This window comes from Meles meles, chromosome 1 (assembly GCF_922984935.1).
Source record: "Meles meles chromosome 1, mMelMel3.1 paternal haplotype, whole genome shotgun sequence".
NCBI classification, from domain to species: Eukaryota; Metazoa; Chordata; class Mammalia; order Carnivora; family Mustelidae; genus Meles; species Meles meles.
In genome coordinates, this window is record NC_060066.1 from 37,255,633 (window position 1) to 37,274,280 (window position 18,648).

General features: G+C 36.8%; 1 protein-coding gene across 3 annotated transcripts in view; it reads left to right on the top strand.

Annotated features, from left to right (window-relative positions):
* The window catches only part of RNF19A (ring finger protein 19A, RBR E3 ubiquitin protein ligase), a 54,708-nt gene that overhangs the window by 13,982 nt on the left and 22,078 nt on the right, over positions 1-18,648 (top strand). For all 3 annotated transcript variants that reach the window (XM_046009722.1, XM_046009711.1, XM_046009730.1), the window contains one exon: positions 12,261-13,028. In XM_046009722.1, the coding sequence (XP_045865678.1) occupies positions 12,355-13,028 (674 nt within the window). In that variant the 5' untranslated portion in view covers positions 12,261-12,354. The remainder of the gene's footprint in view (positions 1-12,260; positions 13,029-18,648) is intronic.

Genomic DNA, 18,648 nt, shown 5'->3' on the forward strand with positions numbered 1-18,648 from the left:
ATATGGAATGTAGCCAAAGGGTGGAGGGTGGGGAGACACATTATGAACATAGGAATTAAAATATCAAAAAAGGATGACTTAAGATGGAGGTTAGAAGACAATGGAATGACCTGTTTAAAGTTCTGAAAGGATAAAGCTGTCAGCCTGAAATTCTGAATTCAGCAAAAATATCCATAAAACATGAAGGTGAAATAAGGACTTTTTTCAGATAAACAAAAGTTGAGAGAATTAGTTGCAAGGAGGCCTGCATACCAAGAAATGCTGTAGGATGTTCTTCAGACTGAAAGGAAATGACCTCAGGTGAAACTTGAATCCTCGAGAAGGAATGATTACAAAAAAATGGTAGTTGTATTGGTAAATAGATTCCATCCTCTGAGAAGATTTTGTAAGCATATGAAACAAAGAATTTACAGAAGAGCTTGAAAGATGTGACTAAATAAAAATTTTAAACACCTTCAAAGTGTTACACAATTAAAGGGCAAATGTTAGGGAGTAAATATTGTATGTTTAAAATCAAAGAGCATTAAGGTTCCAGTGTAAAAATGGACAAAAAAAATCATGGTCCATGAACAAATAAATCATTGAAGAAATAAAGAAGATTGTTGAATTTGTTTAGTAATCAAATAAATGGAAATTGAAGTACTTGCTATTTTTTGTCACTCTGAAAAAGCTATTTAAATAACATGGGATGTTGGTAAGAATTCAGGATCTAAGCACCTTTCTGACTGGTGAGAGTACAGATTGGAGCAAAACAGTTTGGTAGTTTATTTCAAGAGCTTATTTTAGAAGTCCATACCACCTAGATAGCAAGAATTCATACTAAGATGTAGCTTATTAAATAGGTGGGAGTTGTGGATGAGAAGAGGTAACTGGCTAGCCATTTAGAAAACATAAAATTTTGATCTCCCTTATTCCTAACATTAAATAAATTGAAATGAATGAAAGATATAAGCCAGAAGATAAGCTGTAGAAGTACCAGAAGGAAACATGAGAGCTTTTTAAAAATATACTCATGGAATAAGCCAAGACTTGTCCAAGACAGGTATAGAAGCCAAAAGTCATAAAGAGAAAGATACATGAATTTGAAATATCTGCATTGGAAAATTGCCATAAAATCAGGTATAATTTTTAAAAAAAAATTTTGACACATAAAAGCAAGTGTTTTTTACATATAAATAAGTTTTAAACATTAGTAAGGGAAAGTCCAATATTGGGATATGAGCATATGGTTAGGCCATACATAGCAAGTGAAATACAAATGACTTGTAAACACTTGAGAAACACTGTAGGTATCTTGCCCACCAAAGCAAATGTCCCTCTTTGTCTCCCGGTCTCATATATAATAGCAGATATATAGCCATTGAAATGAGTAAGTATTTTATTCCTCATCTTCTCCCAACTTCACAACATCTAAGTGTATATTGCTGAAGTTTAATAGCCTGTTATGCTTTTTTAAAAAAATATTTATTTATTTGACAGACTAAGATCACAAGTAGGCAGAGAGGCAGGCAGAGAGAGAGGGGGAAGCAGGCTCCCTGCTGAGCAGAGAGCCCTATGCAACGTGGATCCCAGGACCCTGGGATCATGACCTGAGCCGAAGGCAGAGGTTTAACCCACTGAGCCACCCAGGTGCCCCTGTTATGCTTTTTAATACAGAATACAACATCCAAAATAGAAAGTCTTGTATTTCATCTTTCTTGATTCTTTCACTTGAATAGAAAATATCTCAGGATTCACTAGTAACCAAAGTTAGTGAGCTATAGAAACTGTGGTGGGGATCTCTGTGCCTATTTCCTCCTCACTTAAAAACAAGAAAATGACTTTATACTTAGCTATTCTCTTCAACAGTGCTAATAAATGTTGTTCCATGCTAATAAATGTTATCCCTTCATTACATGCAGGTTTTTAGAGGTGTAGAACATCTGGGTGTCAGACATCTAAAAAAATTGAAATTAGAAGTTGTAGGTACTTTTTGTTCTTATACTTAGCATTTAGACCATCAAAACACAATTTTTGGATTTTCTCTATATTTTAACTTTTTCAAGAAGTAATAGAAGAAACCTAATTTTAGCTGAATAACAAGCAAAAACAGATGAAGAGTATTAAGGAATTTTCTCTCGGGAAGTGATTTATTATCTGTAAACTTTTTGCCCAGCCCTCTACTTTCCAGAATACCTTCTCATTAGTTTTAAATAATTTGGCATGTGGGTAGCTATTAGATGCTATTGAAGTGTTTATAATTAGGAGATGTTTCTTAGGAGAAATCCTAAATCTATAATTCTTGAAGTGACATAGTGTCAAGATACTTAACATGTGGGGCGCCTGGGTGGCTCAGTGGGTTAAAACCTCTGCCTTCAGCTCAGGTCATGATCCCACAGACCTGGGATCGAGCCCCGCATCGGGCTCTCTGCTCTGTGGAGACCCTGCTTCCTCTTCCTCTCTGCCTGCCTCTCTGCCTGCTTGTAATCTCTGCCTGTCAAATAAATAAATAAAATCTTTTTAAAAAATGTTATAAAAAAAAGATACTTAACATGTTTTATTTCTCCTGTAGCACTCTTGAGATAAAGTTTCTTATCTTTTCATAATATAAAAAGCTGGATATAGTAAGATTGTATCCCTTGATAAGGATGGTACATTGATAGCAAACCAGAAGTAAAGATACGATAGAATCCTCAGTTCCTCATTTCCACTTATGTGTATTTTGCATCATAATTTATTTAGCCAGAGTTTATTAGGCATCTGCTATAAGTTACACATTGAGGTAGGTACTAGGGATACAAAGCTTGTGTTACATTTCATTTCAGCTAACATTTAGTATAATGCCAGATTCTGTTAGGTACTTTCAGCACTGGTCAACCTCACTTTATTTGCCTCACATCTGTTTGAAGTGAGTGGCATCATACATATTTTGTAGTGGAGATCACAGACGCGGTATTACACTTTATATATGGATTATATATATAACTAAAAGTAGCTAAACCAGGTCTTGACTCCCAAATTCTCTTTTATACATCCAGTAATGGATTTTTTTTTTTTTTTAATTTACCCCTCCAGATCCGCTCTTAACCCATCTCTGCCTTGCTCTGTGTCCCAGAGGGAGTTGGCTTCTAAGAACTGCCTCATTTGGGCTCATTTTTTGGACTTAGCCAATGTGAGGCATTGGCAGGATATTTTGAGAACCACAGAGAGAAGTGGGGTATTACTCTTACAATTACTATGGCACAGCTCTTCTTCAGTAATTGTTCCTCCTGCCTCTTCATTCCAGAGGGTGGCAGTGGGTTCCTGAGTGCTTTGGCATCCCTTTTTGGTTCCTTTAACCCTGCCCACACTTTGTTCAATGTGCTCTTCAGTTATCTCTTTGAGAGTGCTTTGTGTTTTGCCAGGACCCTGATTGATACATAACAGCTTTTCTTAAACAATGGGCTGCTGTTTGTATGGATTTGAACCTTTTTCCTGTTCTTGTCTATCCTGTGTTTATAAATTGAGTGTTTAAAATCTGGTACGTATTTTCATTTAAAAGAATATTTTAGGGGCACGTGGGTGGCTCAGTGGGTTAAGCCTCTGCCTTTGGCTCAGGTCGCGATTTCAGGGTCCTGGGATCCAGCTCAGCAGGGAGCTTGCTTCCCCCTCTCTATACCTGCTGCGCTGCCTACTTGTGATCTCTCTATCTCAAATAAATAAAAATCTTTTAAAAAACTATTTTAATTGTTGATTAGATGCTCCAGGTGGAATGCTCAATTTCTGTAATGTTTACAAATATAAAAAATCGTGTGGTTTCAATTTTATGAGTCAGTACAAGGTTAGCACTTTTACTAAATCTTGTCACATGTTGGTAGAAATACCTTTGTTTTTGAACCTTCCTATTTCATAATCCCTCACGTATTCTCAATAGGTAGAAAAAAGTAGGGACACCTGGAGGGGGGGGCTCAGTCAGTCAAGCATCTGATGATTTTGGCTCAGGTCATGATCTCAGGGTTTTGAGACTGAGACCACATGTTGGGTTCCGCATTGGGCTTGAAGGCTGCTTTAAGATTCTTTCTCTCCTCTCCTTCTGCTCCTCCCCATCCTCCCAAAAAGTAGAAAAAGGTGAGAATCAAGAGACCTTGACTTTAAAGGGGTATGACCCTGAACTAGAGAAGGTTAGATGAGGAGGTACGGGTCTCTCTCCTTCTCCATACCAGTCTTAGGTTCTGTTTTTCAGTTGAAGTCCATTAAAAAAAAAAAAAAGGTCAAAAGTGGGGTTCCTCTGCCAGCAATAAAACTAATTCCCCAACCATTCTTTTTAATCATTTTATTTATTTGTGAGAGAGAAAGAGCAAGCACAAGCACAAGCAGGGGGAGCAGCAGGCAGAGGGAGAAGCGGGCTCTCCGCTGAGCAAGGAGCCCAATGCGGGATTCAATCCCAGAACCCTGGGATCATGACCTGAGCTGAGGGCAGATGCTTAACGGACTGAGCCACTGAGGTGTCCCTCTCCAGACATTTTCTTTAGGAGCATGAGTGTGTAGCTTGTTGGAGTTACGCTAATAGTGAGAACAAGGGAAAGGAGAGACATTTCTCATAGTTAACAGGTGACTAGAATTCCTTGTGACATTGGTGTAACAATAATTATGATTGTAGATACTTAGTTGAAAATGCATACTTTAGGATCTATTTGTGTTTTATTATTCTTTTCTGTTTCAGTAACTAAACTCTTCCAGTGTCTTTAATTAAAGATCCCTGCTTTTATTTTGGGTATTCCCACTAAGCCAATAACCATATGGAGCCCAACTTGAGTTATCTTTTCCCCCTCACTATTTTATGTTATCAATACATTACAGCCTGACAGATCCTTGTGCTAGTACATCAATTTAAAGAGCTTCCAAGATTGGGGATTTTTAGGAGTTGGGAATATTTCAGATTATGTCATTAGTATATTTACTGCCTTTCATCATCTGCTCCTGCTCTGAAGATGTATGAACTATTCTATTACACCATGCAAATGTTTATGTTTTTATATATAATCTATTCTGTATTTAATACAGTAGACCTGATGTTTCTCTTTGTAGTCCTAGTATGAACTAATTGGACTATTAAAAAAAATAGAACAGGGGTGCCTGGGTGGTTCACTAGGTTAAAGCCTCTGCCTTCAGCTCAGGTCAGGATCCCAGCCAGGGTCCTGAGATCAAGCTCCACATCGGACTCTCTGCTCAGCGGGGAGCCTGCTTCCCTTCCTCTCTCTCTGCCTGCCTCTCTGCCTACTTGTGATCTCTGTCTGTCAAATAAATAAAAAATTAAAAAAAAAAAATAGAACACATGTGCTTAGGAGGTATGACAGTGAACTAACAGACTGATATTTTTTTCTGGTTATGGAATAGTATCATCACTTCAGTGACATTGTGTCATTTTAAGAAATACTCATTTGGCATTTGTTCATGATGTTTCTGTTTATGACACCATCTTGGCTCTGTTGTATTAAAGAAATCACAAATATTCAAGTTCTGCCTTAAAGACCTTATTAAAAACTTAAAGATAATCAGGAAAAAAGTGAACAAAATGAAGTCATCTGAGATTTAGAAGTTGAGTACAGAGGTGCCTGGGTGGCTCAGTGGGTTAAGCCTCTGCCTTCAGCTTAGGTCATGATCTTAGGGTCCTGGGATTGAGCCCCACATCTGGCTCTCTGCTCAGCAGGGAGCCTGCTTCCCCCACTCTCTCTGTCTGCCTCTCTGCCTATTTGTGATCCTCTCTGTCAAATAAATAAAATCTTAAAAAAAAAAAGTTGAGTACAGTTTGGTTAGGAGGAGACAAAGAAAGTGACATTTCAGACAGGAGGAATGATTTGAGTGAGACATGGAATTGAAGGATAGTTAAGATGAACCCCAGATGATGTATAAGATGTAATTGTCTTTTATTTTCTGAGGTAATTTTTGATATCCTGATAGTGACTAGAGAAGTTTTCATGAAGACAGCTGCAAGCAGATAATGGTACTGAGGCGGAAGTGTCAGAACACCTGAATTTCCCTTAACCCTATCCTTTATTTACCTTGCAATATTTACTCTCTGAACTTCAGTTTTCCTGTCAAATAAGTTTAATAAAACTTTTCTTTCGAGCAGTGAGGCTAGAATTAAGACACAGATAAAAAGGACTTTTAAACTCTATAATGGTATTATACAACATGTTTTCCCTTCTTTTTCCAACCTGCAACCCAGCCATTTGTTTTAGAACTCAAGTAATGTTTTTGTCTTAATGGTGTGTACATTTGAGAGGCAGAGCATAATGCAGAATCATGTAGTTGATAGTTACTTAAAAAAAATTGAGTTCAAAAAGAATAGTGCTATATTAATTGATGCAAATAATAGGTTTTTATTTTTCACTGGAGAATGAAGTCAGCTTTTTCTAAAAATAAGTTCCTGAATCACTGAAAGTTTTTTTTAATTTCACACATTTTGTTATCTTTACAAATTGGCAGAATTTCTGTAGTGCTTTTTTTTTTTTCCCTTAGTGGTTTAGGGTGTAGTCTTAAAAATCCCAACTTAGCCAAAGTTCCCTTGATTGAGGCATTCCCAATACTCTTTACTTACATGCTTATAGACACTTCTATGGATTATTTCTGCAGAAAAATAGCCATTAAAGTATGTGGATTTTTAAATAAGTCTCATCATCTCTATGCCATAGGTTAAGGGGTACTTCACCATAACCCTTTGACTGATGATTACTAATAAACTGAGTTGTTTGTTGTTGTTTTTGTTTGATTATTTATTTATGTATTTATTTGACAGAGCGAGCGTGCAAGCAGGGGGAACTGCAGAGGAGAGGGAGAAGCTGGGGCTGGCCTCCAAGGGGCTGGATTCCAGTACCTTGGGAATCACAGCCTGAACTGAAGGCAGACCCTTAACTGACTGAGCCACGCAGGTGCCCCCTGAGTTGTTGTTTTTAATAGAACTTTTATTTTTTGTACGTGACGTAATGAAAAACAAGGAACTTTGTTTCGGAGGCAAAGCCCATGGAGTTTTGTTTTTTAAGTGAGTGTTTTAAGTCTCCTTAGTTTAGTAGTTCTTAATCAGAGTGTGCCACTAAATTATTGACCTAAATATAAAACACACAAACTCTGGACCCCATCCTTATTATTACTGGTTAGCTTTAGGGAAAAATAATTGTTATTGCTTGTGGGGTTCAATTAGTTTTTTGTTTGTTTTTTTTTTTAAACTCTGATAACAGTTTTAAACTCTGCAGGAGGCAGAAAGTCAGTACTAGATTCTACTAAACCACAGTGAGATACCACCTCACATCAGTCAGAATGGCTAAAATTAACCAGTCAGGAAACGGCAGGTGTGGGCGAGATGCAGAGAAAGGGGAACCCTCCTACATTGTTTTTGCGAATGCAAGCTGATACAGCCACTCTGGAAAACGGTTTGGGGGTTCCTTAAAAAGTTGAAAATAGAGCTACCCTGTGACCCAGCAATTACACTGCTGGGTATTTACCCTAAAGATACAAATGTAGTGTCTGAAGGGGCATGTGCATCTGAGTGTTTATAGCAGCAATGTCTGCAATAGCCAGACTGTGGAAAGAGCATACATGTCCATCAACAGCTGAATGGATAAAGAAGATGTGGTATATGTATGTATGTGTACACACACACGATGGAATACTATGCATCCATCAAAAATTTAAAATCTTGCCATTTGCAACAACGTGTATGGAACTAGAGGGTATTATGCTAAGCGAAATAAGTCAATCAGAGAAAGGCAATTATCATATGATCTTTCTGATATGAGGAATTTGAGAGGCAGGGCAGGAGGTCATGAGGGGAAGGGAGGGCAAAATGAAATAAAATGGGACTGGGCAGGGGAAGGAACCATGAGAGACTCTTAACCTCAGGAAACAAACAGGGTTGCTGGAGAGGAGGAAGAAAGAGGGATAGGGTGGCAGGGTGATGGACATTGGGGAGGGTATGTGCTGTGTTGAGTGCTGAGAATTGTGTAAGACTAGTGACTAGCCCTGAAACAAATAATACTTGTATGTTAATTTTAAAAAATACTAGATTGTACTTCCCTTAGTAACTATTGTCAGTGGTTTCTTAATATTTTTCCAAAAATTGTATAAGTATATGTAAGTCTGTGTGGGTATGTTTTTTCCACAAATGCATTGCTCATATTATATACACTATTTTGAAGTTATTTACTTAGCATTATATAGAGAATGCTTTCCATATCGTGGCTGGTTCATTTATTTTTATCAATCCCCTGTTAGATACACAAGTTATTTTCAGGTTTTGTGTGGTTTTTGTGGGTATGTTTTTTCCACAAATGCATTGCTCATATTATATACACTATTTTGAAGTTATTTACTTAGCATTATATAGAGAGTGCTTTCCATATCGTGGCTGGTTCATTTATTTTTATCAATCCCCTGTTAGATACATAAGTTATTTTCAGGTTTTGTGTGGTTTTTGTTTGTTTTTTTTGGTCTTGTTTTGTTTGTTTCTATCAACTAGGCTACGGTGAATTTCCTTGCACATTATCTTTGCACACCGGTGTCCTTACATTTTCTGAAAGGTAAGTTTTACATGTGGGATTGCTGGTCAAAGAATACTTCCATTTTGATGTTTAATAGATAAGGCCAAATTGGTTTCCCCAAATTGTGCTGATTTGCACTCCTCCCAACAGTATATGAGTTTGTTTGTTTTTTAAGATTTTATTTATTTGACAGAGAGACAGTGAGAAAGGGAACACAAGCAGTGGGAATGGGAGAGGGAGAAGCAGGCTTCCTACTGAGCAGGGAGCCCCATGTGGGGTTTGATCCCAGGACCCTGGGATCATGACCTGAGCCAAAGGCAGACACTTAACAAATAAGCCACCCAGGTGCCCCAGTGTATGAGACATTAACAGAGCACACTTACCAACTTTTTACAACCTTTGTCAATCTAATGTGCACAAAGAGGGTATCTAACGTTTGAATTTTTGCTTCTTTAGTTTTGGTTATTATTAAAAACTGTGTCCAGTCTTTCTAATTTTTATAATTCTTCAAACATCCTCCTTGTATCTTTGTTATCAGGTTGTACATCTTTTTCTCATTGATGTGTAAATTGATGTGTTTGTATAGTAGGGAAATTTTTTCATTGTTACACACGTTTTTCTAATTTATCACTGTCTTTCTGCATTATTATATTTTTTACCATGTAGAAATATAAAAGTTTTAGTATTCAGATTTGTTTATTTTTCCTTTGAGCCATATTTGTGTTTTTGCATAATGTTTTAGGATTTCTTAAATAGGATGAACACATGTTCTGATTTGCTCATTATCCTAGTTTAAATATTAAGAGTACTTCTGGAGCGCCTGGGTGGCTCAGTGGGTTAAAGCCTCTGCCTTCGGCTCAGGTCAGGATCCCAGGGTCCTGGGATCGAGCCCTGCATCTGGCTCTCTGCTCAGCAGGGAGCCTGCGTCCTCCTCTCTCTGCCTGCTTCTCTGCCTATTTGTGATCTCTGTCTGTCAAATAAATAAATAAAATCTTAAAAAAAAAAAAAAAAGTACTTCTAAGGGCACCTGGATGGCTCAGTTGGTTGAGCAGCCAACTCTTACTTTGGCTCAGGTCATGATCTGAGGGTTGTGGGATCAAGCCCCACGTCTGGCTCTGTACTCAACTGAGAGTCTGCTTGAGATCAAGCCCCATGTCTGGCTCTGCACTCAACTGAGAGTCTGCTTGAAATCTCTCTCCCGGTTACCTGCCACCTCTGTACATTTCTGTCTCCCCCCCCCCCCAACTAATAAATCTTAAAAAAACAAAAACAACAACAACAAAAAAAACCCTACAGGGTTCTCTTTTGGAGAAAAAAATTACATGGCTATCAAGTGTCTTAAAATGTATATTTTGAAAAATTTCCCAGGTGATACTGATAAGTACCATTGATTTACTATTTTAAGTGACAGATTCTTATGATAAGTTCCCCAAAGTCGATTCCCTCTGTAATTCTCTTCTATGATAAATATATTTCACTGTGGAGTACAGAAGACATTTTGAAATGCAAGTTAAAATAAAAACATGGAAGAAAATGCAGAAAATTTTAGTAAAACCTACCATTACACCCTGTATTTTCCTCAGAATTAGCAGAGAATGCTGCAGATAATGAGAAAATATTATAAACTGATGGCCAAGAATAATGTTTGCCTAAGTGAAATGTTTTTCTAGATTTTGTGTTGGGAAATCAATATGACTTTCTCAAGGATATGTGTAGATACCAGCTCAGGAAGCTTTTTTTTTTTAACTCTGTGTATAACAATCATTCAGTAAAGTGTATAAACATGAGTTTGTAGGTCAGTGATTTATCACAAAGTGAACATACCTTTGTAACTACTGCATATGTCAAAGTTCCCTTTGTGCCTCCGCACAAAAGTTATCTATACTCCTAATTTCTTTTTTTTTTTAAGATTTTATTCATTTATTAAACACAGAGAGAGAGATCACAAGTAGGCAGAGAGGCAGGCAGGGGGAGGGGGGGGAAGCAGGCCCCCTGCTGAGCAGAGAGCCCCATGCGGGACTCGATCCCAGGACCCTGAGATCATGACCTGAGCCAAAGGCAGAGGCTTAACCCTCTGAGCCACCCAGGCACCCTATTTCAATCATTATAGATTAGTTCTGCCTGGTTTTAAACTTTCTTTAAATAGAATTATACATACAGTATGCCATCTTTTGTGTGAGATTCATTCTTGTTTTGTGTGAAGCAGTATTTTGTTCATTTTCATTCATTTCTAATATGCTAGAATGTGAATATAATTCTATCGTTGGAAGAAGTGTGGGTTGCATCTAGTATTTTGGCTTTTATAAATAATGCTGCTATTAATATTGTTATGTATCTCTTTTTTTTAAAGATTTTATTTATTTATTTGACAGATCACAAGTAGGCAGAGAGACAGGCAGAGAGTGAGAAGGGAGGAAGCAGGCTCCCTGCTGAGCAGAGAGCCCCATGTGGGGCTCGATCCTAGGACCCTGGGATCATGACCTGAGCTGAAGGCAGAGGCTTTAACCCACTGAGCCACCCAGGCGCCCCTGTTATGTATCTCTTGATGCCTGTAGGCATTCATTTCCCTTGTGCAGTTATTTCTAGTAGTGTAATTGGGTAACAAAAGTGTCTATATGTTCAAGTTTGGTAGATACCGTTAAACAGTTACCCAAAGTAGTTGTGCCATTTTACACTCCCACCAGCAATCCACATCTTTGGTAATACTTGGAAATGTCAGTCTGAATTTTAGCCATTCTGCTAGATGTGTATCTCATTGTGGCTTTAATCTATATCTCCCTGATGACAGATGTTGTTGAGCACTTTTTCATATCCTTTTGTTAAATGCCTTTTAAATCCCTTGCCCATTTTTCTTTTTGTCTGTTTTGTCTTAATATTTAAGTGTTATCCATATTCTGGGTCCTTGGTCCTTTATTAATTATATGTGGCAACTGTCTTGTCCCACTCTCTAGAATACTGTCTCTGGAGTTTATTGTATTCCAATTTGTCAGTCTTTTCTTTTATGGTTAGTACTTTTGTATGTTTAAGAAGTCTTTTCACAGAAATATTCTCCTCTGTTGACTTCTAGAAGCTTTATGATTTTACTTTTCATACTTAGATCTGCGAGCCAACTGGAATTGATTTTTATGTACCTGGTGAGCTATAGGTTAAGTTCCTCTTCTCATATGGTAACCAGTAGAACAATAGTATGTTTGTTTTGTTTTGTTTTTGAAAAGGCTATTGTTACCTTTGATGTAACTCTAGTATCCACATATACTTGGGACTTTTCTGGACTGTGTTATGCTCCATTGGTCTTTGTATCCAGCGTTGTGATGTACCAGAATGTTGTCTTAATTCCTGTAACTTTCTAAGTCGTTGCATTTGGCAGGGTAAGAGCACACACACACTTCACTTTTCTTCAAGATTATATAAGCTATACTTAGTAATCCTTTGTATCTGCATGTGTATTTTACCGTCAGTTAAACTCTGAAAAGCAGTGGGGAATCATTGAAGTCTCAGTGAAAATGATCAAAAAATTTTATGAGATTTTAATAATGGTAAGGTCAGCTCAAATCTAGGTTTTTTTTAATTAAGATTAAAGAATATACTTGTATATTCTTACATTCTCATGTAGACTACTCAGTAAATTGGTGTTATTAAAAAAAACCCTAATGACTAAAGAACATACTGGTTTGAAGTTTCGCAGTAGGGTTGTAAGTTTATTTTAAAATCATGCACACTAAGAATATAAATAAAATTTTCTTGGTGTTGTGTTTTGTTTTTCAGACCATCTATGATAACAGTCTTCTGTAAGTCAAGCTTTTTCAAGAATTCGCTGAAGGAACCAAGTAGGATTTTCTTACATCATGACTTAATCTGAATGCAAGAACAAGAAATAGGTTTCATTTCTAAATATAATGAAGGGCTGTGTGTAAACACAGACCCTGAGTCAATTCTAATGAACATTTTAGACATGAGTTTACATCGGCAAATGGGTTCAGATCGTGATCTTCAGTCTTCTGCTTCATCTGTGAGCTTGCCTTCAGTGAAAAAGGCACCCAAAAAAAGAAGAATTTCAATAGGCTCTCTGTTTCGGAGAAAAAAGGATAACAAACGTAAATCCAGGGAGCTAAATGGCGGGGTGGATGGAATTGCAAGCATTGAAAGTATACATTCTGAAATGTGTACTGATAAGAACTCCATTTTCTCTACAAATACCTCCTCTGACAATGGATTAACTTCTATCAGCAAACAAATTGGAGACTTTATAGAGTGCCCTTTGTGCCTTCTGCGGCATTCTAAGGACAGATTTCCTGAGATCATGACTTGTCATCATAGATCTTGTGTGGATTGCTTACGACAATATCTAAGGATAGAAATTTCTGAAAGTAGAGTTAATATCAGTTGCCCAGAATGTACTGAGCGGTTTAATCCCCATGATATTCGCTTGATATTAAGTGATGATGTCTTGATGGAAAAATATGAAGAATTTATGCTTAGACGGTGGCTTGTTGCAGATCCTGATTGTAGGTGGTGTCCAGCTCCGGACTGTGGGTAAGATTTTGTTTGGTTTTTCTTGAGTTAATATTTTTTTCTGTGGATAAAATAAGAATTAGCTGTTACTCAAAAGAAAAATCTTAACATGTCAGGTATGATTCATTATTCAGTAGACAAATGTACATTGAGTGCATGCCATGTGCCAGGCACAATGTTAGATGCTAATGGCAGGAATATTATCTTACTCATTTTTATATTGTGTCTCATCGCATACTCATTTGAACATTTTTGGAAGAAAGGGATAAGTTGGTAGAGTACAAGATCTAGTTGTGTGCAAAACTGATTATCCCTTTAATTTGGAAAATTGTTATTTTAGTGTAGCAGATGAAATGATCAAGGGTTTTGTTTGGTTTTGGTTGTGGTTAGGTTTTGGTTGTATAAACTCAAATGACCCTTTCAAAAGACACCTTAATGTGTGCACAATGTCATGTGTTCATGTTGGTATGATGTAAGTATTGCTAGTATCAAGATTTAAAATTTCTCTTCTACATTTGATTGTGTTAACAGTGTCTTCTGTTTATAGAGCATTTCCTATGTCATAACTAGGAATAAATAGTCTTATGCTCTTCAAGAATAACAAAGGCTGTAAACATTGGATGTTACCATTAGCAAGCTAGAGATTATGTATAAGTAAGAGTTGGGGAAAACCCAGAGCTTTCAAGATTATCTAGGTATAATCAGAAATAAGGGTAGAATGTGAGTTCAGTTTCTCAGATGAAGTTTCAGTATTCATCATCTGAATCAAATCTATTATTAAAAGCTTGTTGAGTAGTAACTTTCTAGATTGCATCTAGCCTATATCTCTCATTCCAAATGAGAAAATTAATAGTATGTTACCAGCCTTTGCAAATCCCAACCAGTTGTCCCAGGTATAACTAACACTTTAACTATCCACCAGGGATTTCAGTGGAAATAAAATATTAAAAATATTACCTGAGTATTTGACATTTTATGAATTCATTAGTTGTGTGAAGTATTTAAAAATACAATTCATTATCACATTTGAACTGTGCTCTCCTCTAATGCAGGGAGCTTGTACTAGAACATAAATAATAAAATAATATGTTAAAGATACTTTCCAAACTGGGCCAAGGTTGGCTGTGCTTACAGGTGTATGACAGAAGCAAACTCCGGGAGCCCTGAAGAGATGAACTCTCAAGAAAAAGATTGGAAGAAATCTTAATAATGAACAATACCTTTAAATAACTTGAGCAGGAGACAGTATCCTGTCAAAAGAACAGCTTGCATACAGTTGTATCACTCTTGGTCCCATGGACCTCTGCACAACATTTTCACTGGTGCAAGCGTGCATTCATTAGATTTCAACTTGGACAGCAAATTTTAGGTTAACACACTTTTTGCAAATCATTATAGCAAATACTCCTTCAAGAGTTCAAATAGTGAGGAATATGCCTATATGGTGTGTTTTGTCTGGAGAAAAAGAGTGTGATTTTCTGTCTCTCATGGAACCCCAGGGTAAAAAGTACTTCCCAAGTTCTTCAAGCATTTAGTGGTTTGGTTGTTTTTTTGGTTTGTTTGTTTTTTGTTTTGTTTTTAAGATTTATTTATTTATTTGTCAGAGAGAGAGCGTGCGCACAAGCAGGGGGACAGTAGGCAGAGGGAGAAGCAGGCTCCCCACTGATCAAGGATCCCGATATGGGACTCAATTCCAGGGCCCTGGGATCATGATGTGAGCCAAAGGCAGATAGATGCCTAACTGACTAAGCCACCTAGGCATACCCATTTAATAGTTTTAAAAGAAAAAGTTTGAAAATGATGGCATGAATTAAAAGGCTTAAGTGTCAGAAGCTATGGCCCCAGGAGATTGAGGCAGTAAATCCTGGGCACAAATTTTCTGGTTATTAAATAGATATATTCTGTTGAGCTGTGTTGATTGATCATGTGTTCCTAATGGATATCAATTGTATTAACTCAGTGGTATCAATTGTGTGTGTAGAACACAATAATTACAGCTGACACAGATTCTTATTTATAGAAGAATTTGATTTTAGGGGAAACATGCTAAACCAACTGGGAAAGGATTGATTTTTCAACATACAGAATTGTGAAAGTAGCTGTTTGAGGGGGGGAAATGAGATTATCATCACACATAACACACAAAAGCAAAATCAAAACAGATTATAAAGGAAAGTTTTATAAATAAAAGGGAAAATTTTAAATGAAAAGAAAATATATGTGTAAGATTAGCTCAACTGCTGCCATATTATTATTAAAATTGAATACACATTTACCCTGTAACTTAGAAGATCCACTCCTAGTGAAATACCTTGAAGAAATTCTTGTGTGCCAGGAGACATCTAGTTAGGAGACATGTTTAACAATGTTCATAATAAAAAAGGGAACTGTTTTCAAAAAAAAAAGAATATTCATAATAGGCTTGCCTAGGTGGTCCATCCAACCCTTGGTTTCAGCTCAGGTAGTGATCTCACGGTGGTGAGATCAAGCCCTGCCTCCACTCTGCACTTAGCAGGGAGTCTGCTTGAGATTCTCCCTCTGCCTCTCCTCCTCATGCACTCTCTAAAATAAATAAATCTTAAAAAAAAAAAAAAAAGAATGTTCATGATAGCAAACAAGAAAAAGTGTTCATTAACAGTAATATGGGGACTCCTGGGTGGCTCAGTTTGTTAAGCGGCTGCCTTCGGCTCGGGTCGTGATCCCAGCGTCCTGGGATCGAGTCCCGCATGGGGCTCCTTCCTTGGCGGGGAGCCTGCTTCTCCCTCTGCCTCTGCTGCCACTCTGCCTGCCTGTGCTCACTCTCTCTCTCTCTGGCAAATAAATTAAAAAAAAGAACAAAACAGTAAAATGACTGAATATATTTAGTTTCATGGTTACCTATTGAAAGGAGGTTGTGAACTTGAAGGAGCAATCAAGAGGCTTCTAAAGCCACTGATAAATGTGGTAACACCATAGGTTCTGACTTGCCAGAGATAGTTTAGTTTATGCTTTTGCTGTAATTTTGATTGCATTACTCTCCTCAAATGTTTTAGTTTAGGTTGTTAATTATATGATCACCTTACTGATACTTTTCTTAGTTTGCGTGGTAAATATGGGGTATTTGTTTTTATTTATAAATCCTTTTTGCATGGGTGACATTTTTCAGTAAAATTTAAAGATGTTTCATAAACTCATACTTTGAGTTATTTTTGCCCAATTTCTTCTTATTGAGACTTGATTGTCAGAGAGTAAAATGGCTTAGGGGCACATAGGGGACTCAGTTGGTTAAGTGTCTAACTCTTGATTTTGGCTAAAGTCATAATCTCGAAGGTGTGGAATTGAGCCCTGCATTGGGCTCAGGTTCAGTCTGCTTGTCTGTTTCCCTCTGCTCCTCCCGCAGCTCTCTCTTTTTCTCTCAAATAAATGAATAAAGTCTTAAAAAAGAAAAAGAAGGGCAAAATGGCTTAATATTTTAAATATTTTGGAGAAGATAAATGTTAACTCAAGTATAAAATATAAAATAATAGAAACAGCTACTTGAATAGATTCTGTTATTATGAACACAACTACTTTATTGCTATTTAAGTTTAACAAAGAATTAGCCTTGGTTAATTTGACTATAAATTAACTCTTGATTTGGTGGTTGTCAATAGTCTTACCCACAAAGGACAAAGAAAACATGTCAGCATTGCTTCGTAATGTATTGTCATTTATATTTGATTTATGTTGTCTCTCTAGATTAAGAGCATATTTTATATATTTGATTACATTGTAGGCTTTATGGTTGTGTTACATAGAAACTGTCATCCAGTAACAGAAAATTTATATGTGTACTTTGAGAATGGAATTCTACGTAAGCCTTGATTAAAGGTTTCAATTTTACTTAGCATGAGCATGTAGACCTGATTTTAAATGTCTGTCCTATCATGTTGTTATAAGGCTTGGGGTAGACCTCTAATTTTATTATTAACACAATTCCTGGTACACAGCAAGTTTTTTGTAGCTCTTATTTATAATTCCTTGTGTTCATTTCTTAAGTTTGCCTTAATTTTTAAAAATCAGACTGTTATTCAAATATTTAATGCACCGGTGTGCCAGGTACTTGGAAACTTAATAATGAATAAAAGACAAAAATCCCTTCCCCCTGGAACTTGTTAAAATCTTTGGATCCACAGAGGGACATATTTTATTTAGAATCCATTTTATTATTTAAATCTGGCATAAAGAATACTGGTAAATAAATGCCTGATTATCTGGCAGTGAGTAATAGAAATACTTAGCTAGCTAGGACCGTTTACATGTATATAGTATTTAACCCCTTCTATTGTACAACACACTTGAAAGGCTTTTTTTCTAGAAATGCTGTATGTAAAATTGTGAATTTTTTCTTTTGCATATGATATTTATTAATCTGACCATTTTCTGTATCTGACATTAATTTTACTTAAACATGTAGTTTAACACACTTTGAGAAATATTGCCCTTAGCTTAGAGGAGAAAGAAAAGCTGACCTGGTTTCTATTTGAGATCCCTCAGGTTTTCTGACCTAATATTCTCTCTACTCTTTTGAGGGCCAGGACAAATTGAACTTATTTTAAAAGACAGTATTTTGGAAAAGTCCTCTTGAGAAGGAGCCAAACCTGTGTGCTTTGATTTAACCAGGGTGAAGTTAGCAAAACTGCTGCTATAACATACAGTGTACACAGGCTCAGAAAAGAATCTGGCCATGGCTAGGGAGACGTGTTGGGGCGAGGTGAGAGGTGCATAGGAAGGAATGCATAGAACCTGTCTTGAGTAAAAATACCTGATTACCTTCTGCCCAGGCAGCCTAGTTTATACATTGCAGGCAGACCGCAAAAAGTTGGCATTTTAGTTTTGTCATCACGTATTTCAGTTGGCCACCCTTCTACCAGTACACGTTATCCCTGTTATCTCATGTGAGTGCTTCTGACTTTGCTGGGGAGCTTTGAATATACAAGAACATTTATTATACAAGAATATAGTTAATTGATTTAATAATGTCTGTGAGCCTCTCAAGGGCAAAAAAGAAAAAAAGTATTTGATTTTTCTTTGTAATTGCTGGTTTAGCCATGCCCAATAAAGTGCTGTTGAATGAGTCAATCTGACTATATGCCGCTAACATAAATCATATAGCATAGGAACTGTCAATAAGCCATTTTATTTTACTTTTTTTTCAATTAGCCATTTTAAAGCAATGTGATCAACTGCAATCAGGTTTGTGTAGTGTCAAACTGGCTGACATTTAAATGATTCTGAATAATTTATTCTGGTGAAGGATACTGTTCACAATGGATTTTAAAAATGGGACCATAGGCTTAGGAACAATATGTATTTTTAAATTCCAGTTAATCTCCATATAGCTCTTATTTCCACCATCCTTATTCTGGTGAACATACTGTTCACAATGGATTTTAAAAATGGGACCATCGGCTTAGGAACAATATGTATTTTTAAATTCCGGTTAATCTCCATGTAGCTCTTATTTCCACCCTACAAAGAAGGGTTTTAGCCATAACTTGACCATCTTTTGACATGCTGAAAATGCTTTTGTAGGCTGACCTTTTAGAAATTTTATACAAAGAACAGATGCAACTTGTGATTTTCTCCAGAGGAAACAAATACATGTGACTTGGAAAACAGC